Raw genomic sequence first — 25,384 nt, 5'->3', positions numbered from 1 at the left:
TATATGAAAGGGAACTTATATTGATTTGATTGACTTGGATTGTTAGATATCATGGGCTTATCTTTTTTATTTTTATAAAAGGCTCACACTTTATCATTTCCTTTGTAATTTTGCAGTAAGCAAAGCTATTCAACAAGATATAATTAGGGTCAAAATATTAGAATAATCTTTCTCCCAAGTTTGGAACAAATAGTATAATATACAATGAATGTTCTTTGAAAAATGATTGTACACCACTCTTTCCTTTTTTGTTACATTGGCATAGAAGAAATAATAAGGTAGAGTAGAGGGAGTTAAGTTAGTCATGTTAGAAGTAGATTAAAATGAAATAGTTCCAAGCCTGTATAGGTCATCAGCCTATATAGGTCTTCCTCCTCCAAATTCTATAATGCTTTGCAAATGATTCTAGCTATTGCTAGAATACTGTTCAGGGTCAATGGAATTGTTTAGCTTCTTATTTTAGAAAAGAAATCAAGTATATGTGCTGTTTGTCTGAGACCTTGTATTTGGTGAATAGGTTGAGGCCAAGGCAACAGATCGATCATTAAGAAAGCATGGAGAGAAGGTAGATAGACATAGAGTGAGTGGATCAGGTTATACCAGGCCATGGAGGAAACACTTAGGAGAAGGTAAAGGAAATAGCATCAGTCAGGCAGATGACATGAATGGAAAGATATTTTTGTCTTGGAGGATAATAGTGAATTCTAACAGAGCTTGTTTCTCTGTATTAGGAAAAGGTTGATGTTTGTTTTGAATATCTTTGCTATTGTTTTTAAATGAAAGCATGTAAACGGAATTCAGAAAACTAAAAACCAGCTCCACTTTTGCTTTCTTTTTAAAGATATGTTGTAAAGAGGGCTGGGAATGTGGCTTAGTGGTAGAGTGCTTGCCTAGCCTGAGTGAAGCCCTGGGTTCAATTCCTCAGTACCATATACACAGAAAAAGCCTGAAGTAGTGCTGTGGTTCAAGTGGTAGAGTACTAGCCTTGAACAAAAGAAGCTCAGGGACTGTGCTCAGGCCCTGAGTTCAAGCCCCAGAACTGGCCAAAAAAAAATGTTGAAAGATTAACACTGTTGTTTTACTTTATATTCCTTTATAATGGAATATATCATAGTGTTCTATAGCTGCTTTTAAATGAAAGACCAGACAAATCTGACTGTAGTTTAAATTCTATTCAGCACATCAGTTATTAAGGATTGATTTATTAAAAAATGAAATGCTGCTTTCTCTTGGAAAAGTGATTGAATATTTATAAAACTTGATTAATAATGATCCAACTGGGCCAGAGGAAGGCTAGGTTGGTGGTGTTTTTAATGGGCTAGAACACTGCTGATGTCAAAAATATAAATGTGCTACTCCTTCCTGAGCAGTTTGAATAGTCATGTCCTTGTTTGCATTAACTATTGCTGACACAAGAGCTGGCATTCTCTCTACCATCTGTCAATAAATTGATCCATAGCATTCTGTCTTGTGACTCGTGGGGGAGAGGGAGGGATTTTACTGTGTGGGTATCATGTCCTGTGTCATTGGCTCCATTTGAGGCCCTTGATTTTCGAGCCTGCTGTGAAGTGTGGCCTATCAACCAGTGCTTTGTTTTTCTAAGCACTTTTCTCATAGTGACCCTTGCTCAGGGAGCAACGGTGTGCAGAATTTCACTGGGACACAAAGCCCTTACCATGTCTTCTTTGAACAGCAGGCTGGTTGGGCAGCCTTATTTGCTACCTGGCTAGCAGATGAGAGCTGCTGTGCAACCTTGCAACACCTGCCTTCCTTTGGTCACCCTGTTGCCAAGTGTCTTTTGTGTCAAATCAACTGTAACATGGCTGTGCTTTGGTCACTAAACCACATTCACTTGTTTCTGTTAACCTTGCTTGGTTTTAAAGCGGCATCGTGAAAGAGTTGTTAATATTACTGACTAGGCCTGCAGCCCCACGAGGACAAGTTGGGGTGTGTGTCAGGGAGGGGGTGGGGTACAACCCCAACGCCCTACTTCTCAGTTTCTCGTGTGGGGAAGGAGGTTCTTGACTTTGTACCTTGGGCTTTTGGGAGCTGCCTAGGGACACAGGTGAGTCCCCTCTCTGAATCATGGTTTAAAACACATCAAGTAGGTAGAATTACATATTTTTTTATTCGTTTTCGAAAAATTTATGGTGTACTATTTTTGCTGCCTTATTAACTAGTTACGTAGCTGGATCATGTGGTAGGGCAAATGGTATAATTTTGAAGAAGTATATTTATAAGGTCCATGGCAACTGAAATGTGATCAGGTGTCTGATTTGTTTTTTGACAAAGTTATAGGAATGGCTAATGGTAATGTGGCTTGTCATCTATGTTTGTGCTTCAGGCAAATGCTAAATTCAGCAAGTGGTTAGTGGACTCAAGGATACAGATGTTAATAACAGTTGCACAGAATTTGAGCCAGACCCCAAATGAAGAACCCCTGACCTCCATGCTTCCATTGTTGTATTGGACTTGGGTGGTGGGGGAAGGTAGGTGAGTTCTTTCACTCCTCTGTCAGAACTTCAAATCAACTCTGGCAGGCCAGTTCTTCTCAGCCAGAACCATTTCAAATCTCAATTACCTGGTGCAGCCATTCCACTGATTTCTGCTTTACTTGTTATTTCAAAAATGAGAAATGGAGCATGAGCACAGAATAGCCCAGTGCATTTGGAAAGCTTTTGAAAAAATATTCTTGGATGTGATTTCCCTGGGAAATCAGGTGATTAATGTTTCTGGATAGGAATACTTATCTCTTGTGTCCAGGGGTCCCAGGGACTCCTAGGCTGGTTCATTACTGCTTATAGTTTTCCTGAGTAGCACCCAATCTTGATCATTGCAGTGAGCAATTCTTTCATGATGAAGCATTAGGGAATGCCCCTCCCCCCAACCTCACTCATGAATGTAACATAGTGAATTGAGTTGGGCCCTCCTGGGTAAAAAGGCTATTGATAAACACCTCCCGTATCCAGATGGAGAGGACTGGGGGATTGTTCACCCTGTTTCCCATAAATAGCCCCAACATAGTTAAGACTTGAAAGGGCAGGTCTATAGATTACAGGTCTTAACCTTGGACTTAATCTTATCACAGATCATTCATAGTTCTACCTATTTGGGAATTCTTTTTTTCTTTCTTTTGTAGCACTGGAGTTTGAATTCTAGGTCTGTGCTTGCTGGGCAAGCAGTTGCTCATTTGAACCATCTCTCTACACCCCTTTTTGTCTTAGTTTATTTCTCAGAATCTGGCTTTTGGTTTTTGGCCTTGGGCTGGCCTCTGATCATGGTCCTCCTACCTTGGCCTTTGCTCTTAAATGGATGTTCCAAAGCTTTTCCATCTTGGTTAGTGATTAGCTCATGGTAAGTGATTTTTACTACCTGTACTAGCTCGACTACTACTGTTCTCTACTGTATTTCTTGTTCTCTACTTTCTAGATAGTCTTTTGTGGCCTTTTGCTTCCTTTTTAAAAATGTGTTAGGTTTGTTACCTCAAATTCACCACATCATATTTATCCTTCCAATGTTAAGGAGGAACAATCTACATGACACATTTTTGATGCCTTTGAAATTTCCTCTATGGCCTTATTAAGTAATCTTACAGACACTACTGTGTGTGTATTCCAGATCTATTGCAAAAAGTGTATCTTGGTAGAAAGGAATAGACACCTGGATTGAAGTTCTCACTTCAGAGCTGGAGTTCTGAAGTAGAGGCAGAGGAAGTAGGAGGCTCAGTACAAGTAGTCCAGATGGCCTTGGACTAGACCCCGGGGTCCCTTTTGCTTAGGACCATGCTCTCTATGAGCGGAGTAGGATTTTACGAGGTGAGAGTGCACAGTAAAGAGGAATTCTTTTCCAAGTTAGAACATAGAGGAAATAGGCTGGCTTGAAGAAATTACCAAATTGGGCTTGTTGAAGAAGAAAAGCCATCTTTGCTTAAAGGGAATGGGTGTAACCTGAAGTGAGCACTCATTCCCAGTTCTGGTGAAAGAATCAAGAATCGTCTGCTGAAGGGGATGTTCCAAGCCTAGACTTCATCTCTCCTATTCCTTGGTGCCTTCACTAGCTGAGGAGGAAAGGAAACTTGGGATATGTGTGGCAGTACACTGGAAAACAAGAAGTGTTTCACATCCACAGGCAGCTCTTTTGGATGCCAGCCATTTCTGTGACTTTTTTTCTTTTATTTGCTCTCCATCTGATATCATCCTATAATGTCTATTCTCACCCACACCAGCCTCTACATGGGTCTAGGCCAGTCTAGGGCTCAGATGCCAATGCCAGCCAATCCACAGAAACCAGGATTTGGGGCTGAAACAATGCATTTGGGCTTCTTGCTTTCAGTTCCATCCACTCTGTCCCCTGGCTCCAACTTGTTAAATGCAGAAAGGTTTATGTATTAAAATAAGCAGCATACTGAATTCTAAGCCATTCAGAAAGGGTCTTCAAGATGTGTCTGACTGGGCTGCAATCCTCAGATCTGAGTAGCTAGGATTACAAGCAAGAGCCACTGGCACCCAATTTGCAACTTCTTAAATTTGGAGTTACTTCCAAATAAAATGTGAAATATTTAAAACAAGAAAAGAGGAGGGAGGGGGTACTTCAGGCCTGGTTGGATTCCTATCTGTTTGATAGACCATGCTAACAAACATTTTTTTTTGATACAGAACCAAAAACCTAACAGGGCCAAGTAGCAGGGAACCCCTGTGGCACCCAAAGACACATAACTGAATCTCTAGGACATAAGAGAACAATGGCAGGTTTGTGGAGGCTTCAGAAAACCTAAATCATACCTGAGACGTTTCTGACTACCCAGAGAAAGACAATAGCTGTAAGGGCTCCCCTGGAGATCATGAGCCAGAAGAGCAGAGTCCTGCATTTACTAAAAGGACACCCAGCAAGAGGAAGAGGATTGTGTGGCAGTTGGCCTTACAGTCTCACACTCTTGTGTGTCCTGCTGCTTGGAGATGAAAGGTTCCAGGGAAGGAATCTTCAAACAGGCCACTGCCTTTCCTATTGTTTGTGCCTGAGTGTGAGCTGCTACTAAGAAACTGCTGAGCTTAGTTTTTATGTTCTTCTGAGATATGGCAGACAGGAGAGAGAGAGAACAGGCAGAGGTCTGAGAGGAAGAACCATAGTAATATTTCCAACAAGAATAGGATCCCAAGCCAGGGATCACTCCTATAATCCTAGCTACTCAGGAGGCCAAGATTGTGGTTCAAAGTCAGCCTGGACAGGAAAAGTCTGAGCCTCTTACGTAACTCCAATAAACCATCAGAAAACTGGAAGTAGCGCTGTGGCTCAAGTAGTAGAACGGTCGCCTTGAGCTGAAGAGAGAGTGCCCAGGCCCAGAGTTCAAGCCCCATGACCAACCAAAAAAAAATAGCCTCCCATGAAAAGGTTTCAGTTTTCCAAGAAAAGTGGCAAAGGACTTTGACAGGCTGTACTGCAATAACGGCTTGTCCTGCCTTTTGGAAAGAGGTAGAGAAAATCAAGGAGGCATGTGTATAGGGCAATTACTTGAGGATCTTGTGAAAACAGAGTCCAGCAGGCTGTATTTTCACCATCCATTGGAGGATGCTGATGTGGCTAACATGTACCACACTTTAAGTACTAGCCAATAGAAAATTGGATGGGCTCAGTACTAGCCAATGGAAAATTGGATGAGTTGGGCAGACTGCAGAAAAGCACACGAAGCTGTGACAAGAATCACGGCTGGATTTAAATGTTTTATATATCAATATGTGTTTTTTTTGGTCGGTTGTGGGGCTTGAACTCTGGGCTTAGGCGTTGTCCTTGTACTCTTCAGCTCAAGATGAGCACTCTACCATTTGAGCCACAGTGCCTCTTCCGGTTTTCTAGTGGTTTATTGGAGATAAGAGTCTCACGAACTTTCGTGCCTGGGCTGGCTTTGAACTGTGATTCTCAGAGTAGCTAGGATTACAGGCGTGAGCCACCAGTGCCCGGCTATCAATATGTTTTAAGAGGCGTCAAGAAGCAGTAGGAGTTGTAGTAGTTGCTAACATGAATTACTGATTGATTACTATTAGGCTGAGGGTGTGGCTCAATGGTAGGGCAAGTGTGCAATAGTAGGGCAACTGTGACGTCCTGGGTTTTATTCCCAGTACTTAAAAACATCCAGCAATTTGATAAACCATTAATCTGGGGCTCTAGTTTAAATTCCCAGTTCATACCAGCAATTTGATAAACCATTAATCTGGGGCTCTAGTTTAAATTCCCAGTTCATACGAAAAGGCAGTGATACCCCCAACATTTGAAAGATTATAAAACAGCAGTGCTGCATAAAGTTGCCTTAGTGAAGACTTGGAAGCAAAGAGTAGTACAATCACTTTCAAGTCTACTAGGCTCTAAAAGGTTGTACAGACCCTGTTCAGGGTCCAAACGTCGCACACAAAGAGGTGTAAGCCCAGGATAAAAGGATTATACTCTTTACTCAACTAAATATGCAGTTTACTGGAGCTTGGATGGTACTTTTGATTTCATGGGTTTAGGTGAGTTTATTTATTTCTGTGGAGTGTAAAAACTGGAACAAATTTCAATTCATGCTTGGGTCTTTTTGCAGGTTGATTGAAAATACAAAGAATAAGAAGAAGAGAGATTAAAGACTGCATGATTCCATTCCAAAGTACAAGAACAGCTCTCGACAGCACTTACACACCACTTTTGCTGCAGCCGCTGTGTAGGGAGTCTGAGGAGATGTAGCCTGGGATGTATTTGGGGCAATGTGTAGAGAGAACAAATGGGCAGCCTCTTAGTGGGGGGTGGGGGATGGGGGGAGAAGCGTAAAGCACCAGCCACAAGCCACGGGACATTAGTAGCACTGCTGGAAGAGAAAGGCAGGCTTAATAAGGTGAAAGCTGTAAAGAAAGCACTTGTGTTGTAGTTAGATGTGCAGAGGTGGAGGTGATTTACTGTAAGTGCCCAATAAAACACAACGCTGAAAAGACAGCAAACCTAATAATATCTAGCGCTGCCACTGTTATATAAGAAGATTACTTCTTTAGTTTCCTATTAACCACAAAAGGTACCAAGCCCTCAATCTTTTCCCCCCCTCATCCCCAGAAAGCAATCTGGAACTGTATTATGGGTTGAACTGCACTCCTCCAAGTGATGTTAAAGTCATAATCCCCAGTGTTCACGTCCATAGGTAGATCTTATCAGACATGATTTACATTCTTAGAAAAGGGTACATTTTTTTCAGCAGGCCAGTGTGTGTGTGTGTGTGTGTGTGTGTGTGTGTGTGCGTGTGCGTGTGTGTGCGTGTGTGCGCGTGCGTGCTCACGCATGCACACGTGCATGCATGCATTCCTATGAACCCTGCTGCTACTGGTGCCTGAACTTAAGGCTTCTTACTTGCTTGGCTTTTTCTGCTCATTGCTGGTGATGCTCTAATGTTTGAGCTAAACCTCCAGCTCCTGGTTTTTACAGCAGAAAAATTAGCAACTACTTCCATATGAAAGTAGTTTGTGTAATCTGTAGCACATTTAGAATGATTGACTATAGTTTTATGAGAACATACATATACAGGTAAATGCATTGAAAGTGCTGAAAACAATAATAGTGCCTTCCTCTAAGGATATGGGGTAGAGACTAGCATTTCAAATAGTGTCAAGGAGGATTTAACTTAGCAGTTATGTGTGATTTTTAAGAGAGATTTCCAGCCAGGTGCTGGTGGCTCACATTTGTAATCATAGCTACTCAGTTGGCTGAGATCCGAGGATCATGGTTTGAAGCCAGCCTGAGCTGGAAAGTCAATGGGACAGCTAGCTCCAATAAACTACCAAAAAAACCAGAAGTGGAACTGTGGCTCAAGTTGTTGAGCTCTAGCCTTGAGCAAAAACAAGCCCAGGAAAAGCACCCAGGCCTTGAGCTCAGGACCCAGGATCAGGACACAAAAAAAGCGGTGATTCAAACACAGAGAAGATGTCATCTTCCAGCCAAAGAGCCTCCAGGACTATGAGATACTAAATTTTTTTTTAATTTTTATTTTTTATTGTGAAAAAGTGTACAGAGGGGTTACAATTACATGGGCAAGATAATGAGTACATTTCTTATCAAGCATTGTAGCCTCCTCCTTTGGAGATACTAAATATTTGCTGTTTAAGCCTCTGAATTTATAGTACTTTGTTATATAGTATTTTGTTAACAGCATCGGTAGGTCCATGGATTTATTCCTAAGGATAGCACTATTGGGAAGTGTTGTGTATGCACCTTTAAGAGGTGGAGCCTAGGCTGGGAAGGTGGCTCAGTGGTAGAGTGCTTGCCTTACATGCATGAGGTCCTGGGTTCGATTCCTCAGCACCACATAAGCAGAAAAAGCCAGAAGTGGTGCTGTGGCTCAAGTGGTAGAGCACTCCCTGTGAGTTGAAGAGCTGAGGGACAGCGCCCAGGCCCAGAGTTCAGGCCCGACCAAAAAAAAAAAAAAAAAAAGAGGTGGAGCCTAGTGAGGTGTTTAGGTCATGGGAGATTGACCTCAAAAGGGATCATGGGATCCCATTGGTCCTCTTGCTCTGTGCTTCCCACAGCAATAAGGCTGACTCATCTCAGACTAGAGCCTCTGGAATGGTGAGCCAAAGTAAACCTTGTTATAGTGATTTGTTTTTGAGTATTTTATTGGAGTAATGTGAAGCTGACTAATCCATAGCTGATGAGAGTTTATGTAGCATCTATTACTGCAATAACACTGCCTAACCAGGAAACTTGAAATTTCACCAGCTTATAGTACCAAGTGTTGGTTTTTCACTCATCTCTGGGCTGGGTTGGGGTTCAGCTGAGTCAGAATGGACTCTGCTCTAAGCTGTGTGATAGGGCAAGGTCAGCTCCACGTATCTCTCATTATCCTTGAACCAGTGGCCATCTAAGACATGCTCTCCTGGTGAAAGGCGGGTGTGTAATAGGATAAGCATCATGATGTAAGCACATGTGAAGCCTCTGTGATAGAGCACAGAGTATGGCCAAGCAGAAGTTCAGGAGCCAGGGAAATGTGCCAATCATGAGGTTGGCATGGTATGGAAATGAGGAATAGTAGAATGAAGAACTGGGGAAAAGAATTCAGTTCACCACATTTGACTTGAGACTTTAATCTAAAATCCAAGGAGTACTTAATGCTCTGAATTCAAAATTAATGGTGCTGACAGTAATAAGGAGAATTTCTCGGAGACAGAAGCAGTCTAGCTTGAGTTCAACAAATACAGTGAGGACTCAGCCTTTTCACTCTGGATCCTACTTTAAGCAAAACACTCAACAGATGACCTCTTAATTAGTAAAGAGATGTGAAAAATCTATGGAGGAAACTAATCAAAAGCACTAAGAGGCACTTCATCTGTAAATCAGTATGGTCAAGTATACAGGCATTCTTCATTGGCATGCCATGCCAACGTTTGTGGGTCTCTGAAAGAAGCACTTTCTGGAAACTTAGGGAACATGGCATTGGGCAAACATACTCTCTTGGTAAGTATGGAGCAGAAGACCAAATTGTATTCTGCTCTGGGACACAGAAGATAACAGTTACAGGTAGCATTATTTCTTCTCTGCTCCTCGCCTGAAGGAGTGGACTAAGACAGACTTAAGAAGCATCCTTGAACTGGGCACTGATGGCTTACCTATAATGCTAGCTGAGGTCTGAGGATCATGGTTTGAAGTCAAACCAGATAGAAAACTCTGTGACATTCCATGTGCAACTAACCAGTAAAAAGCTAGGCTAGAGGATTGGCTCAGGTTGTAGAGCACCAGCTATGAGCAGAAAAACTCAGTGCAAATGTGAGGCCTTGAGTTCAAGCCCAAGTACCTGTATACTGCCCCCATCTCTAAATTTTGAAGCATAAAAGTAGCACTTATGTCATACTTAGTGATGTTATAGTGTAATAATCACAATCACAACAATACCAACTCTTACAAAGACTATTCATGGGATGCAGAATGAAAAAGTGGTTTGTTTTTTTGCCAGTCCTGGGGGTTGAACTCAGCCTGGGCATTGTCCCTGAGCTTCTTTTGCTCCAGGTTAATACTCTACCACTTGAGCCGCAGTGCTACTCCCAGCTTTTTCTGTGTATGTGGTACTGAGGAATTGAACCCAGGACTTCATGCATGCTAGGCAAGCACTCTACCACTAAGCCACATTCCCAGCCCAAAAAAGTAGTTTTGAGCAGAGGCCCTCAACTCAAATCGTTGGCCTGAAATTCTTTTTTTTTTGTCAAGGCAATTTTTATAGTTGGATGGATAGTTTTTCTCAAAAGACAAAATTTAGGTAGTGCACATACTTCTAAATGGTATCGGCACTGTTTGTAAATAAGTTTCCAGCACTCCAACTTGGTGTTAACTCATCTTGACCCAGGAATTGGGAATGGAGCCCCTCAACATGGCTTCAAATTAGGGAGGTACAGAGAATATGGGAGTCTTTCATACTTCCCTAAGGACAAAAGTCACAGTGAGTAAAAATGGGTTATTTCCTTCACAGATTTGGCCTGAAATTCTTGTGTGTGCTATTTCCTGGTTCTGGCTCCTGTCTGTGCATCTGTAAGGCAGGAATAATAAGAGCATCACCATCTGGATTGTTCTGCAGATCAAGTGAAAGAATCCATGTTTAGATTGGTGCCTGGCATAGTTTAAGTGTTCAAATGATATCTTTTATTGTTTCTCAGCAAATGTCAGGTTTTAAAAATTTGAGTGAAAGGACATTAGAATTTAAGCCAGTGCAGCCAAACTGCCCATTCTGTTGTACTGTGGCTGCTTTTAGACTAAATGAAGCAGTGGAATCTGGAAAATACTAATAGCCCTGCCTTCTCAGTATTCACAATCATGAATGTATTACATTTTCCCCAAATAGTCTGTGCTTCTTCAGTTTCTCCACATCTCCAAGCTGGCTGGCTATGTTAAATGCTAATTAACAGGAGCAGTACAGATGCTAGGTGTTCTTGATATGTCCTGAAAGGTCGTATTTGAAAAAGGGTTGGGTGATCTTCCATTTGTGTGTTAACACTTTTTTGTGGGGGGGGGTGTGTGTGGCACTGCAGCTTGAACTCAGGGTCTGGACACTGTCTCTGAGCTTTTTCACTCAAGGCTAGGGCTCTACCATTTGAGCCCGATCTGTACTATCAGTTTTCTGGTACTTAATTGGAGATAAATGTCTCAATGGAGTTTTCTGTTGGAGCTGGCCTCAAACCACAATCCTCAGATCTCAGCCACCTGAGTAGCTAGGATTATAGAAATGAGCCACTGGCATCTGGCTTAACACTGGTTAGGGTTAACTGTTGTATTTAAAGGCTTTGTAAGCTTCTGGATGGTGAAGACCATGCCCAGTTGAGCTCTGAATTCTCAGGGTTTGGTTGCCATAGTAATCAATTAGGATAGAATGAAAATATAAATAACTCAAGGAATAATATGAAATGTAAATCCTCAGAAAGATGATATGTCTGTCTGGTAGTTTGACTATGGAAGAGCCAGTAGTGTATAAAGGACTTAGTGGTTCAACTTAACAGTAAGAATCACTGGGTACTGAATATGGAGAGAGATGAATAAACAAGAAAAACAGATGGCCTATTTTCTCTTTCATGGAATGAATGCATTGAGGCCTAAATGCATGGGCTTTGTCATTTAATTAATTACAAGGGCAGCCTAGGTGCTGCACTTGAGCTTTTCAAGGTGAGTGCTCTAACACTGAGTCACAGTGCCACTTCTGTTTTTCTGGTGGTTTATTGGAAATAAGAGTCTCAGGGGCCTGGGAATGTGGCTCAGTGATAGAGTGCTTGCCTAGTATTCATGAAGCCCTGGGTTTGATTCCTCAGTACCACATAAAGAGAAAAAGCCAGAAGTGGTGCTGTGGCTCAAGCGGTAGAGTAGTAGCCTTAAGCAAAAGAATCTCAGGGACAGTGCCCACGCCCTGAGTTCAAGCCCTAGGACTTGCAAAAAAAGTCCAAAAAAACTCCACAGAGGCTGATGAACTTTTCTGCCTGGGCTGGCTTGGAACCAGGATCCTCAGATCTCAGCCACTTGATCTCAGCCTCTCACCAGTGCCTGCCAGGCTTTGGGATTTAAAGAACAAATAACCTTCTTATGGCAGAATCAGACTGCTACAGTAATGTAGAGAGAAGTTGAAAAATATTCACCTTGCTATGGGGTTTTGTTATGTGCCAGTGAACTCCTTTAAAACATCCCACCGGTCACAAAGGTCACTGCATGTGAAGGGCTAATAAACACAAATTGTCTAAAATTGCAAAGGTACTTGGCTCAGTTCATCAGAGGTGACTTACAATGGTGTCCTTTCCCGAGTGCTGCTTTCTACAGCCTGGTTCCTGGCCTTCAAATCTGCAATTCCTTTCAGAAGGTCACCTCATTGGAGACTTACTTAAAAACAACTCCACTTCTTTCAGTGCTGTTCCACCAGACTGCAGGTTTATTCGATGGTGCCAAAGTGGCCTTACCATTTCCACACTTAGACTGGGGTGTGAGAGCTGGTGTTGTTGTATTGCTTCATTGCCAATGTAATAACCTGTGAGCAAAGAAAACCCACGGAAGCATGGTTAAAGGTAAGAAAGGAGTTTTATTAGTTGGTCTGCACATGGCCTGTCCTCGGCTACCTTAGAAGTAGGAGCAGGTGCAACCTCCAAGAAGTGTGTGTTTTTTGTTTTCCCTCCTTCCCACAGGTCTTGCCTTTCTGTAGGCTCTCAGCTCTCCACCTCTCCTCTGGCCTCTTAGCTTGTCTGCTGGCCTCTCTGCCTCTCCACAGCCCTTTCCCTAGGCCTCTCTACTTCTGTACAGGACTTCTGCAGGCCTGTCTGCTGGCTCAGGTCTCTGTGGGCCTCATGTGCCTCTCGCGGGCTTTTCTTAGAACTGGGCAGGACTCATGCACCTCTCGTGGGCTCCTGCAGGCCTCACGTGCCTCTCACGGGCTTCTCCTAAGACTCCACGGGTCTCGTGCACCTCTCACGGGCTCCCATGGGAATCACAGACCTCTCCCTGCTTCAGTCTCCGCTGCGTGTCCCTTTCCACTCCCCCCCAACTCCCGCCAAGCCACCCACTGCCTGATCTCCTTTGATGCCCTGCCCTGCCAGAGAGGGAGGGAGGAGGCGTGGCAGTGATGTCAGCACAGGGCGGGGCCCTCCGTCAGCGGGTTCTCCCGGCCGTACTTGAGATGGTCAGATTTTGCATTTTTTGCCAGTGCAGGTGGTGATTTCCTGTGGTTTTAATGTTCATTTACCTGAGACCTCATGCGATCGAGCACATTTTCAGAATTTAATTGACCAGGGAAGTGTTTGTCTTAGAAAATGTGCATGAACCTAAAATGGTGGTACTACAGTGGGCGGGGCTGCATGCAGGGCATCCTGGGCCAGGCCCGCGCAAGGGCTGCTGGTAAGGGGCGGAGCGAGGTGACGTTGCCGTTGAACCAGCTGCTGCCAGAAGCAAGCAACGCTGCAGCCAGAAGCCACAGCCGCCGCCGCCCGAAGTAGCCGCCGCCAGGATGGACGTGTTCCTCATGATCCGGCGCCACAAGACCACCATCTTCACTGTCGCCAAAGAGTCGAGCACCGTGTTCGAGCTGAAGCGCATCGTGGAGGGCATCCTCCAGCGGCCACCAGACAAGCTGCGTCTCTACAAGGACGACCAGCTTCTAGACGACGAGAAAACGCTAAGGGAGTGTGGCTTCACCAGTCAGACGGCGCGGCCGCATGTCCCGGCCACCGTGGGCCTAGCCTTCCTGGAAGATGAAACGGTTGAGGCCCTGCACATCGAGCCCTTCTCCAGCCCACCGGAGCTTCCAGATGTGATGAAGCCAAAGGACTCCGGAGGCAGCGCCAGCGGCCAGGCTGCGCCGTGACGGTCCCCGGCCTGTCCCCAGAGGCCCAGCACCCCACTTGCAATAAAACATTTGCATGTCTACCTGAAAAAAATAAACACTGCCTGTGCTTCTATTTGTCTATGTGCCTATCTTTGCTCCCTCCTGCGCCCTCTCTTCCTGCTCCCCTTTGTACCCTCCCAGCACAGGGCGGGGCCCTCCATCAGCGGGTTCTCCCAGCAGTACTTGGGATGGTCAGATTTTGCATTTTTTGCCAGTGCGGGTGGTGATTTCCTGTAGTTTCAATGTTCATTTACCTGAGACCTCATGCGATCGGGCACATTTTCAGAATTTAATTGACCAGGGAAGTGTTTGTCTTAGAAAAAGTGCATGGACCTAAAATGGTGGTACCACAGTGGGCGGGGCTGCATGCAGGGCATGCTGGGCCAGGCCTGTGCAAGGGCTGCTGGTAAGGGGCGGAGCGAGGTGGCTGGTGCTTTGAGCCAGCTGCCGCTAGAAGCAAGCAGCGCCGCAGCCCGCAGCAGCCCGCAGCAGCCGGCTGACTGAAGTGGCTGCCGCCCGAAGCAGCCGCCACCGCCGCCAAGATGGACGTGTTCCTCATGATCCGGCGCCACAAGACCACCATCTTCACGGTCGCCAAGGAGTCGAGCACCGTGTTCGAGCTGAAGCGCATCGTGGAGGGCATCCTCCAGCGGCCACCAGACAAGCTGCGTCTCTACAAGGACGACCAGCTTCTAGACGACGAGAAAACGCTGAGGGAGTGTGGCTTCACCAGTCAGACGGCGCGGCCGCATGTCCCGGCCACCGTGGGCCTAGCCTTCCTGGAAGATGAAACGGTTGAGGCCCTGCACATCGAGCCCTTCTCCAGCCCACCGGAGCTTCCAGATGTGATGAAGCCAAAGGACTCCGGAGGCAGCGCCAGCGGCCAGGCTGCGCCCTGATGGTCCCCGGCCTGTCCCCAGAGGCCCAGCACCCCACTCGCAATAAAACATTTGCATGTCTACCTGAAAAAAATAAACACTGCCTGTGCTTCTATTTGTCTATGTGCCTATCTTTTTTTTTGGAGAAGGGAGGCGGGGGATGACGAAGCTATTGTGTGGCAGTTTTATTTGAGCCACAGATTTTAGCTCACTTCTTTTTTTTCTTTGGTTGGTCGTGGGGCTTGAACTCTGGGCCTGGGCGCTGTCCCTCAGCTCTTCAGCTCAAGGCGAGCGCTCTACCACTTGAGCCACAGCGCAGCTTTTGGTTTTCTGAGTGGTTTATTGGAGATAAGAGTCTCAGGGACTTTCCTGCCCCAGGCTGGCTTTGAATCATGATACTCAAGATCTCGGCCTCCTGAGTAGCTAGGATTACAGGCATAAGCCACCAGTGCCCAGCTTTTACCTCACTTCTTTACAGAAGTTTCTCCCTTCTGTCAATTTTTCTGAGGAAGTTAAATCCATGAACAAGAAATAATGACTGGAAAGAATTTTAAATGTAGCTTAAACAAACAACAACAAATCCTTAATCTTTGACCTAGCTATTACTTGAGTTTCTAGAATTACTGGAATTTGATACAATTAAAAATAAATAAAAATAAGTGAACTTAGCAGCCAGATACCAATGGCTTACATGTATAATCCTAGCTACTCAGTAGACTAGTAGATCTGAGGATAGTACTTCAAAGCTAGCCCAGGCAAAAAACATCCATGAGAATCTTAACTCCAACTAACTAGCAAAAATGAAGAAGCAGAGCTTCAGCTCATTTAGCAGAGTGTATGGGCCTATCTTTGTTCCCTCTTGCTCCCCTGCCTTCCCGCCCTCCTTCCCTTCCTTACTCCCTTCTTCCTTTTTCCTTCCCATTTCCTCCTTCTTCCTTCCCCCTTCCCTCTTCTTCCATCCTCTCCCTCCCATCCCCTCCTTCTCCCTACATTTTTGTTTAAATATTTGTTTGTTTATTTTTTTAGTCCAAGGATTTGAACTTAGGGCCTGGACACTGTCCCTGAGCTTCTTTCTTTTTTTTTTTTTTTTTTGTCTCAGGAGCCAGAGATCTGAGGATCATGATTTGAAGTCAAACCAGACATAAAACTCTGTAACATTCCATGTCCAATTAACCAGTAAAAAGCTAGGTTGGAGGTTTGGCTCAGGTGGTACAGAACCAGCTATGAGCAGAAAAACTCAAGTGTGAATGTGAGGCCCTGAGTTCAGGCTCAAGTATCTGTATACCCCCGCTCCCAATCTCTAAATTTTGAAGCATGAAAGTAGCACTTATGTCATACTTGATATTATAGTGTAACGTTCACAATCACAACACCACCAACTCATACAAAGACTATTCCTGGGATGCAGAATGAAAAAGTCGTTTGTTTTTTGCCAGTCCTGGGGTTTAAACTCTGGGCCTCCATGCTGTCCCTCAGCTCTTCAGCTCAAGGCCAGCGTCTACCACTTGAGCCACAGTGCTACTTCTGGCTTTTTCTGTTTATAAGGTACTGAGGAATTGAACCAATGGCCTCATGAATGCTAGGCAAGCACTCTACTACTAAGCCCCATTACCAGCCCTTTCTTTAAATCTTTTTTTTTTTTTTTTTGCCTGTCATGGGGCTTGAAATCAGGGCCTGGGCAATGTCACTTAGCTCTTCAGCTCAAGGCAAGTGCCCTATCACTTGACCCATAGCACCACTTCCTCTTTCTTTAAATCTTTAGGACAATAATTCTTACTCTTACTCCTACTCCATACCTTATTTTTATTGGTATTTTTGGTATTTGAACTTTAACATAGTCAAACATGTCTAGTTCCTTATGGTTTGTTCATTAAGCTGTGTTTTAGAAAACTTTTTTTTTGCCAGTTCTGGGGCTTGTAAGCACAAAATTTGCTCATATTTTTTATAACCCTTAGGCAATAACCTGAATATTTATACCATAATGTCAGCATCGCATCACAGGTGTGATGTAAGGTGTGAATAGCAAGTAGATCTTCATGGATTCAGTAACATCTAGGGTACTACCTGTATGTTAGGCCTTGGTATGGTTACAGAAGGCACTGATATGACTGAAGGTCAATTCTCAAGAATACCCCCTCTCCATCTACTTGGGGAGACAGACTAACATAAAATTGAGCTGCTGTTTCATGATGTATTGTGTACCCATGACATTTACAATAATACAAGTAAGCATCTAAAATGGCCAAAAAGGGAAAGAGAAAGGAAAGTGTTTTTCAGCATTGCCACAGAAACTGAGGGTTAGGTGGAGGATACAGTTGAGGGAAAGCTGCATATTTTACCAGCTTTCTTTCTTTCTTTTGTTCACTTCCTCCCTTCCTCTCTTCCTTCCTTCCTGCCTTCCTGCCTGCCTTCCTGCCTTCCTGCCTGCCTTCCCTCCCTCCTTTCCTCCACTCCTTTCCTTCCTTCCTTCCTTCCTTCCTTCCTTCCTTCCTTCCTTCCTTCCTTCCTTCTCTCTTGATTGCTTGCGCTCTCTCTTCCTCTCTTCCTTTTTTCTCTCTTTCTTTTCCTCTTCATCACCATTACAAATAGAACTGTTTAAGGGAAACAGCAGGAAGGCCTGCCAGTAACATAGCAATTTGGTTTACCGAGATCATTATATTTAGTACTTTAATGTCTAGCTTTTGAGGTGGGGGTGAGGGGTGTTGAATTTAAGATAAAGTAAACAGTTGTTCTTAATTATACCATACTGTGGGACTTGGTGTGCTAGCTTCAAACAAAAATAATACAGACTTTTTAGCATTGTAGAAACATCTGTGATTAAACAGAATCAATCATCTGAGTTGTTATGATTGGGAATTATTACAGTTAAATAATGCTAAGCTTTTGAGAAGAGCAGTAAACTCCAAATTGAATTCACGGCTAATAATATGAATGAGGCAGCGTATTATATAATGAAGTATTTAACACCTCCTTAGAAAGACGGATGATATTTTCTGTTGGCAAAATGTATTACATTTTTGAAATTCATATATCGTCTGATGTATTTTATATAATAATAACACAAAAATGTTCCCAGAAATTGACATGTGGAAAAACATGTCTCCTTAAAGAAATGAACTTGCATAAATTACTTTCTTTAAGAACCCACAGCTGGAACTCTTTTGTCTTTTCTTTAGTCTTAAGGCTTTCAGTTGTAGGCAGTAGCTCATCTCCAATACCTGGGAGCTTTTTTTCTCTGTTAAAAACTTTTTTTTTTGTTGGTCGTGAAGCTTCAACTCTGGGCCTGGGCACTGCCCCTTAGCTCTTCAGCTCAAGGTGAGTGCTCTACCACTTGAGCCACAGCACCACTTCCAGTTTTCTGAGTGGTTTATTGGAGGTAAGAGTCTTACGGACTTTCCTGCCCGGACTGGCTTTGAACTGCAATCCTTAGATCTTAGCTTCCTGAGTAGCTAGGATTACAGGTGTGAGCTACCAGTACCTTGCTAAAACATTTCTTGTGCTGTAAATCTATTTGGGTAGGTGGATAGGAAGGATTTACTATTACAAAGTTATGTGTTTTGTTTTTGGTACGGGGGGCTTGACCTCAGGGTCTCTTGCTCTAACTTTTTCAAGCAAGGCAGGTCAGGTGATCTACCACGTGAGCCACATTACTTCTGGCATTGTGCTTGTTATTTGGAGATAAGAGTCTCTCAGCTTTTTCTGCCCAGGCTGACTTTAACTAAGATCTTCAGATCTTAGCCTCCTGAGTAGCAAGGATTATAGGTGTAAGCCACCAGTGACTGACTGGGGTTGCAGTTTTGCCCCTTAGCCTGCTGCTTTGAGTCCTTGATTCAAGGGGGCTCCTTGCTAGCTCTCCTGGGGATATGCACCTTGCTATGGATGAAGGGTCTTTAGTGCTAAGAGGATGTATCCATGTCTCCTGCTAAAACACAGTTTGCATCTCCAAGATGTGAACATTCCTGTACAACTTTGCTCAAAGCCCACTTAAAGGGCCAGTGGGGGTTTCTTTCTCTGTTTATTATCTCTCATCCTGAGGGAAGGCTGCCTGGGTTGGTGAGGGCATTTGAGCAGAGAAAGAGATTAAGCTGAGGGCTGAGGTTGAGTCTCCAATGTGTTTCTGCATGGAGAGCCACAGAATCTTGTTTGCGGTCTGGCCATCCAGGTGGGTGTAAGTTGTATTTGAAAGGTAGAAGGAGAGATTGTGTTTGATTTACTAGCTTGGATTTCATTTACAGCTTCCAATGGTATGTAATTGAACCTCCATTTCTATTCCTATCTTAGACCCTGCAATGTAGGGTGGGCCAAAGAAACTATATTATAGTTGAAAAAAGTGAATAATATTGGATTCAATTCTCAATACCACAAAAGAAGTGTGGGCAGTAGGTACTAAGCTATGGCCTTAGTACATTTTTTGCCAGTCCTGAGGCTTGAACTCAGGGACTCTCATAGACTTTCCTGTCTGGGCTGGCTTTGAAGCGTGAGCCTCAGATTTCAGTTTCCTGAGTAGGATTATAGGCCTGAGCCACTTGTGCCAACCTGGAATTCCTCTTATAGGCATGGCCAGCCCTTCCTAAGAGTGAAAACAGTGAGAAATATGTACAATGTACACAGCAACAATAATGCCCACTGCTTTTTTTTCCAGGCACCATTTTAAGTGCATCATTTTATTTAATTAATTTATTTTTTTTGGGGGGGGGTCTGGTCGTGGGTCCTGAACTCTGGGCTTGGGCACTGTCCCTCAGCATTTCAGCTCAAGGCTAGTGCTCTACCACTTGAGCCACAGCACCACTTCCGGCTTTTTTCTTTTTGCTAATGTGGTGCTGAGGAATCGAACTCAGGGCCTCAGGCATGCAAGGCAAGTGCTCTACCACTGAGCCACCTTCCCAGCCCCTAAGTGCATCATTTTATAAGAACTGCTGCATAGAAATAGTTACTGTGTCTCTTTCGTCAGAATGCAAAATTGGGATTGTGAGCAAACAGGCCAATTTCTTAAGGTCACACAGTTATAAGGTGCATGGTAGCATCCAACCCAGGGAGTTTGTTCTCAGATATGATGTCCTTCACTGCTGTTACCATTGTGCTGGCCTGCATGGCGGCATAGAGCATGCACTAATGTAAATGGAGCAGCCAGGATTTACAGGAAAAGAAAGAGAAGGGAGGCCGGGCTCTGTGGGCTCATGCCTCTAATCCTAGCTATTCAGGAGGCTGAGATCTGAGGATTGTGATTCAAAGCCAGCCTGGGCAGGAAAGTCCGAAGACTCTTATCTACAATTAACCATCAGAAAACCAGAAGTGGCGCTGTGGCTCAAATAGTACAGTGCTTGCCTTGAGCTGAAGACCTGAGGGACAGTGCCCAGGCCCAGCGTTCAAGCCCCAGGACTGACAAAAAGAAAAAAAAGAAAAAAAAAGAAAGAAAAAGAAAAAGGAAAAAGAGAAGAGGAACTCTAGCTATCAGTGTGAAATGCAGAAACTGATGTAGGCATTTCAGAGTGTATTTAATACAGGCCATTATTTCCAACAGAAAAGGATGAGCAAAAGGAATAAAGGAGATGCAGTTACCCAGAATTTGATTACTGCAAACACTGCTACTGAAAGCCCTGAAGATGCTGCTGCTGAGTGGGCTTCCAGGGACTTAGGTCTTGTTGATGCTGTTGGAGTCTGTAGTCATCTGAAGCCTGTAAGCTGCTCCTGTCCCTCTTGCTGTCCCTGTGGTATGAATTCTTATATGCTTTCCAAGCCCTGGATAGACCCAGCAGCAGTAAACAAAACCCAAATGGGGCTTCCACATTACTCCTGGTTTATTCTTATTAATTAATTTTTTTGGTCAGTCATGGGGCTTGAACTTAAGGCCTGGGTGCTGTTCCTGAGCTCTTTTGCTCAAGTCTAGCACTCTACCACTTTGAGCCACAGCTCCCCTTCTGGTTTTCTGGTGGTTCATTGGAGATAAGAGTTTCACAGACTTTTCTGCCTGGGCTGGCTTGGAACTGCAACCTCAGATCTCCCGAGTAGCTAGGATTACAGGCATGAGCCACTGGTGCCTGGCTTAAAAATCTCTTATCAGGAGAGTGAGGGAAGGGGTGACACTGTCTAAAAAGAAGTATACTCATTACCTGATTGTGTAACTATAACCTCTCTCTGCATCACCTTTATAATAACAAAAAAATTCTCCCATTAGTACATTACACAGAATCACACAGGAATTTAGCTGGCTACAGAGCCTGGCAAATGTGGTTTCATCCAATACACTAGAAGGTCAGAGTGGGGCTGATAGGCCAAAGTATATCATACACATTCAGTTTTGCACCAGGAAATGTAGAAACAGAGAAGAAAACTTATTTCATTGAATCTGTTATAATTTGCTCAGATGTGCCACAATATGAAGTACCACTAAGAAAGACAAATGAAGCCAGATGCCAGTGGCTCCCACCTGTAATTCGCGCTACTCTACTCAGGAAGTTGAGATCTGAGAATCATGGCTCAAAGCTAACCCAGGCAGGAAAAGTCCATGAGACTCTAGTTTCCAATCGACCACCCAAAAGCCAGAAGTGAAGCTGTGGTTCAAGTGGTAGAGCACCAGCTTTGAACAGCAAAGAAGGGACAGGCCCTGAGTTGAAGCCCTAGTAACAGCACACATACATTAAAAAAAGAGAAATGTGCTGTCAGATTATGCCACACCACCAGCTGTGAGGTTCCGCTTGCTTCTGGAGAAGTGTAAGCTTGAAAAAAACGACGAGATAAGGTAAATGCCTTCATCATACCTGTGGTTCATTGGGGGCTGCCTTCCACAAAGGACAATTGTAGTACACTTGGGGTGAGATGGTGGATTACCCTGTGGCCTTGATAAGAATAAAGGACTGGGAAGATTTTCCTCAGGAGGCAAAACCTGAGTTGAATCTTTAAAGATGAATGCGAGTTTTCTGAAGAGGTCATTCTCCAGGCAAAATGAGAAGTCTCGGTCTCCCCCTCCCCCCCCCCCCCCCAACAGCAAGAGGATTGGGAGAACCCCACTGCATTTGGGAATGTGGAAGGGTTTAGAATTCCTAGGGTGTAGAATGTAAATTAAAGAGCTTAGAGGATGGCGTTGGTTTGATTATGCAGAAACTCCATGTGAAGCATTTTAACATTTTCCCTAAAAGCTGATGGCAACCACTGGAAGGTTTAAAGCAGTGTCAAAAGTCTATTTGAAATTGGACTCAGGCCTGCAGTTCAATGGGCTCCTACCAGTTTAGCTGTGGCTATTGTTAAATATTCAAATACCATCTTACAAGCTGTGGATAGTTGATGCTCTGGATCTCCTTCAGCCACATCTACCCCATCCTTCCCCCTGAGATCCTCCAGCTTCAGCAACGAAGAGGTAGTGGCTGTCACATAAGAGGCCACTGAGATTGCTTCCTCTATTGTAGGAGGCAGTTTTCTGTTGCTCTACATGGATACCTGAGATGATAAATTAAGAAAAGAAAATTGAGTTTGGTTCATGGTTTCAATCCATGATTGACTCCGTCACTTTGGGTCTGTGGTGAGACAGAATAGTGTGGTTGTTGTCATTGTTTGCCTAATGGCCAGGATAGAAAAAGGAGAGATGAAAGGGGCTCAGAATTCCACTACATCCTTCAAGGGCCCAGTCCCAATGACTGAAAAACCTCTCATTAGGCTCCACCTCTTAAAGGGCCCACCATCTCCCAAGACTAGGAACCAAAACTTTAATATGTTTTGGGAAATGCTTACTTAAACCATAGTGCCTGGCCAGTGGCATGCCATACTGGTTGCTAGGTGTTTTGGATGTCATCACTAGTTTCACCACATCACTTTAATGTTCACTTTGTTGGTTCTTCAGTTCCTTTTGCTATACTGAAAAGAGATTTTAATGGCTGTTCTAAGCCAGTTATTCCCAAAATGTGGTCTGTGGAGTGGCAGCAACAGCAGCATCATTTGGGAAATGATTAGAAATACAAATTTCAGTCCATCCCAGATCTACTGAATGAGAGAGAAATCCTTAAGAAATCTATGTGTTAACCAGACTTCCAGGAGATTCTGGTACCCATTCCAATTTGAGGACTTCTCTGAGTCTCTAGCTGTCATAAACCTCCAAATAAGCCCTCTTAGAACAATTGCTGTTACTAATCAAATGCATAAAAACTTGTACAGATTAGTCTAACCAAGGGGCCTCAGTGGGTCTGGTCAATGTGAGGGCACAACAAGCTAGTACTAGTTAGATGGCCAGTGAGTACATTAACAAAAATTGTTATGTGGGCTGGGAAGGTGGCTCAGTGGTAGAGCGCTTGCCTTGTATGCATGAGGCCCTGGGTTCGATTCCTCAGCACCGCATAAACAAAAAGAAAAAAGCTAGAAGTGGCGCTGTGGCTCAAGTGGTAGAGCACTAGCTTTGAGCTTAAGAGCTGAGGGACAGCGTCTAGGCCCAGAGTTCAGGCCCCACGACTGGACCCCCCCCCCAAAAAAAAGTGTTATGCATTGGCACAGTGGAATGCTTTGAAACAAGATATTATGGGTTTTGAAGCTATATTGTTTTTTTTAAATTTCCTATATTTTATGATACTTGACACCTTTGGGCCTTGCAGATGCTGGCTAATTCTGAGAAATAGTAAATGTCTTCCTTGTGCCCAGATACCTTTGATATTCACACCAACTAATCCTGAGTCCATACCCCACATCTTCCTCCAGTCGCCAAACTCTTTTTTTTTTTTTTTTCCTTGTCTGTTGAGAGGCTTGAACTCTGGGTCTGGGCACTGTCCCTCAGCTCTTCAGCTCAAGGCTAGTGCCCTACCACTTGAGCCACAGCATCACTTCTGGTTTTCTGAGTGGTTTATTGGAGATAAGAGTTGCAATGGACTTTCCTTCCCCGGCTGGCTTTTTTTTTTGCCCAAGGCTAGTGCTGTTCCACTTTGAGCCACAGCTCCACTTCTGGTTTTCTACTGGTTGATTGGAGATTAGAGTTTCAAAAAGGGGCTGGGAAGGTGGCTCAATGGAGATAAGAGTTTCAAAGACTTTCCTGCCAAGGCTGGCTTTGAATCGCGATCCTCAGATCTCAGTCTCCTAAGTAGCTAGGATTACAGGCATGAGCCACCAGTGTCTGGATTTATTTTTATTTTTTATTGTGTTGCTTTTTGAGACCAGGCCTTATTATATAGGCAAAACTGGCCTTGAACTCATGATCCTAACATCTCAGCCTCCTGAGTAACTTCTGTGAGCCACCAGTGCCTGGCTGTATGTCCTTTTTAATGTTCAGTTACTAGCACCAACAAATCAGGAGACATTTTACATACTGTTCCCCAGCAGAAAACCTGTTTCTCTCTATATTCAATAATGTCTGCTGTCCCTGTTAGGGAAATAAGACCTGATAATTAGTCCTGTAAACAAGATAATTAAAAGAAGCCCATTTTATCACTTTTCTTCCACTCAGGTGTCATTTTGAAGAGCTACAACTATGCTCACTAATTACCTGATAAGGAAACTTGTCAGATAACTTGGAAGAGAGACAAGAGTTTGGAATTTGGGACCATTCTGCTCTTAAGACAAACCAGGCCTTCTGACCTTCAGTGAATCATTTAATAGTTCCAAACTCCAGTCTCCTTATCTGTAAAAGGAGATAAGAACACCTATCTAAGAAAGTTGTTTAAAACAATCAGATATAACATAAGTAATGTTTCTCATTAGTGGATGGCTTAGTATTTTAACTCCCCTAGTGTAAAATGACCAAACCACACCACAAACCCCAGATTTCACCAGTTAAGTCTCCTCCCCATCTTCATTTCTCCTTCCCTTCTCCTTCCAGTGACTGGATGAAAACATTTTTTAAGATTTGAATCATTTCCTTCTTATTGAAATTATGGCCCACATGAGATTTTACTGCTCAAGACAGAAGACTCTCCATATTCAAATAATGACCAGATGTATTCCTGCCTAGTACAAAGACACGTTTTACCTGTCACCCCAGCCAGATGGCAGCTAGGGCTGAACTTGCTGGATTCAGTGATCTCAAGATAAATAACCTTACCTCTGAGTTCCACAGGAAGTGGTTAGTAAGGCCCAGCTGAAGGTAGGGTTTGGCCCATTTCGAAGCCTGCCTATTCTGCCTTCAAGCTGCCAATTCTCCCAGGTCTTTCTGGAAGTCTTTCCAATGAATCTGCCACACTGATTCCTGTTTATCCATGTTGATGGCCAGGTTTGTGTGCTTTAGGGGGAATTCTGTGGCTATGTTGTCAGTTTGCTTTTCTCTTTCTTTCTTTCTTTCTTTCTTTCTTTCTTTCTTTCTTTCTTTCTTTCTTTCTTTCTTTCTTTCTTTCTTTCTTTCTTTCTTTCTTTCTTTCTTTCTTTCTTTCTTTCTTTCTTTCTTCCTTTCTTTCTTCCCTCCTTCCTTCCTTCCTTCCTTCCTTCCTTCCTTCCTTCCTTCCTTCCTTCCTTCCTTCCTTCCTTCTTTTCTCTCTTTCTCTCTTCTTTTTTGGTGCCAATACTGGAGCTGGAACTCAGAGCATGGGAACTATCCCTTAGCTTTTTCACTCAAGGCTGGCATTCTACTATTTGAACCATAGCTCCACTTCTGACTTTTTGGTGGTTAATTGGAAGTAAAGAATCTCATGGACTTTTGCTGCCTGGGCTGGCTTCAAACTGTGATCATCAGGGCTCAGCCTCCTGAGTAGCTAGGATT

At 43.8% G+C, this 25,384-nt stretch overlaps 2 protein-coding genes across 2 annotated transcripts; both read left to right on the top strand.

The window, feature by feature from the left end:
• Positions 1-13,465: 13,465 nt before the first annotated feature.
• On the top strand, positions 13,466-13,822 carry LOC122099638 (elongin-B-like). Its single transcript, XM_042670195.1, has one exon. The coding sequence runs from the start codon at positions 13,466-13,468 to the stop codon at positions 13,820-13,822; it is 357 nt and encodes a 118-aa protein (XP_042526129.1).
• Positions 13,823-14,385: 563 nt separating this feature from the next.
• On the top strand, positions 14,386-14,742 carry LOC122099637 (elongin-B-like). Its single transcript, XM_042670194.1, has one exon. It carries the CDS (start codon positions 14,386-14,388, stop codon positions 14,740-14,742), a length of 357 nt encoding a protein of 118 aa, XP_042526128.1.
• The last annotated feature ends 10,642 nt before the right edge of the window (positions 14,743-25,384 follow it).

The sequence above is a fragment of the Dipodomys spectabilis genome, unplaced genomic scaffold (assembly GCF_019054845.1).
Source record: "Dipodomys spectabilis isolate Male_0828 unplaced genomic scaffold, ASM1905484v1 ptg000526l, whole genome shotgun sequence".
NCBI classification, from domain to species: Eukaryota; Metazoa; Chordata; class Mammalia; order Rodentia; family Heteromyidae; genus Dipodomys; species Dipodomys spectabilis.
This window is presented reverse-complemented; position numbering and strand designations above follow the sequence as displayed.

Coding starts and splice junctions, on each gene's coding strand:
- LOC122099638 (XM_042670195.1), top strand. CDS start 13,466: ATGGACGTGTTCCTCATGATCCGGCGCCACAAGACCACCATCTTCACT.
- LOC122099637 (XM_042670194.1), top strand. CDS start 14,386: ATGGACGTGTTCCTCATGATCCGGCGCCACAAGACCACCATCTTCACG.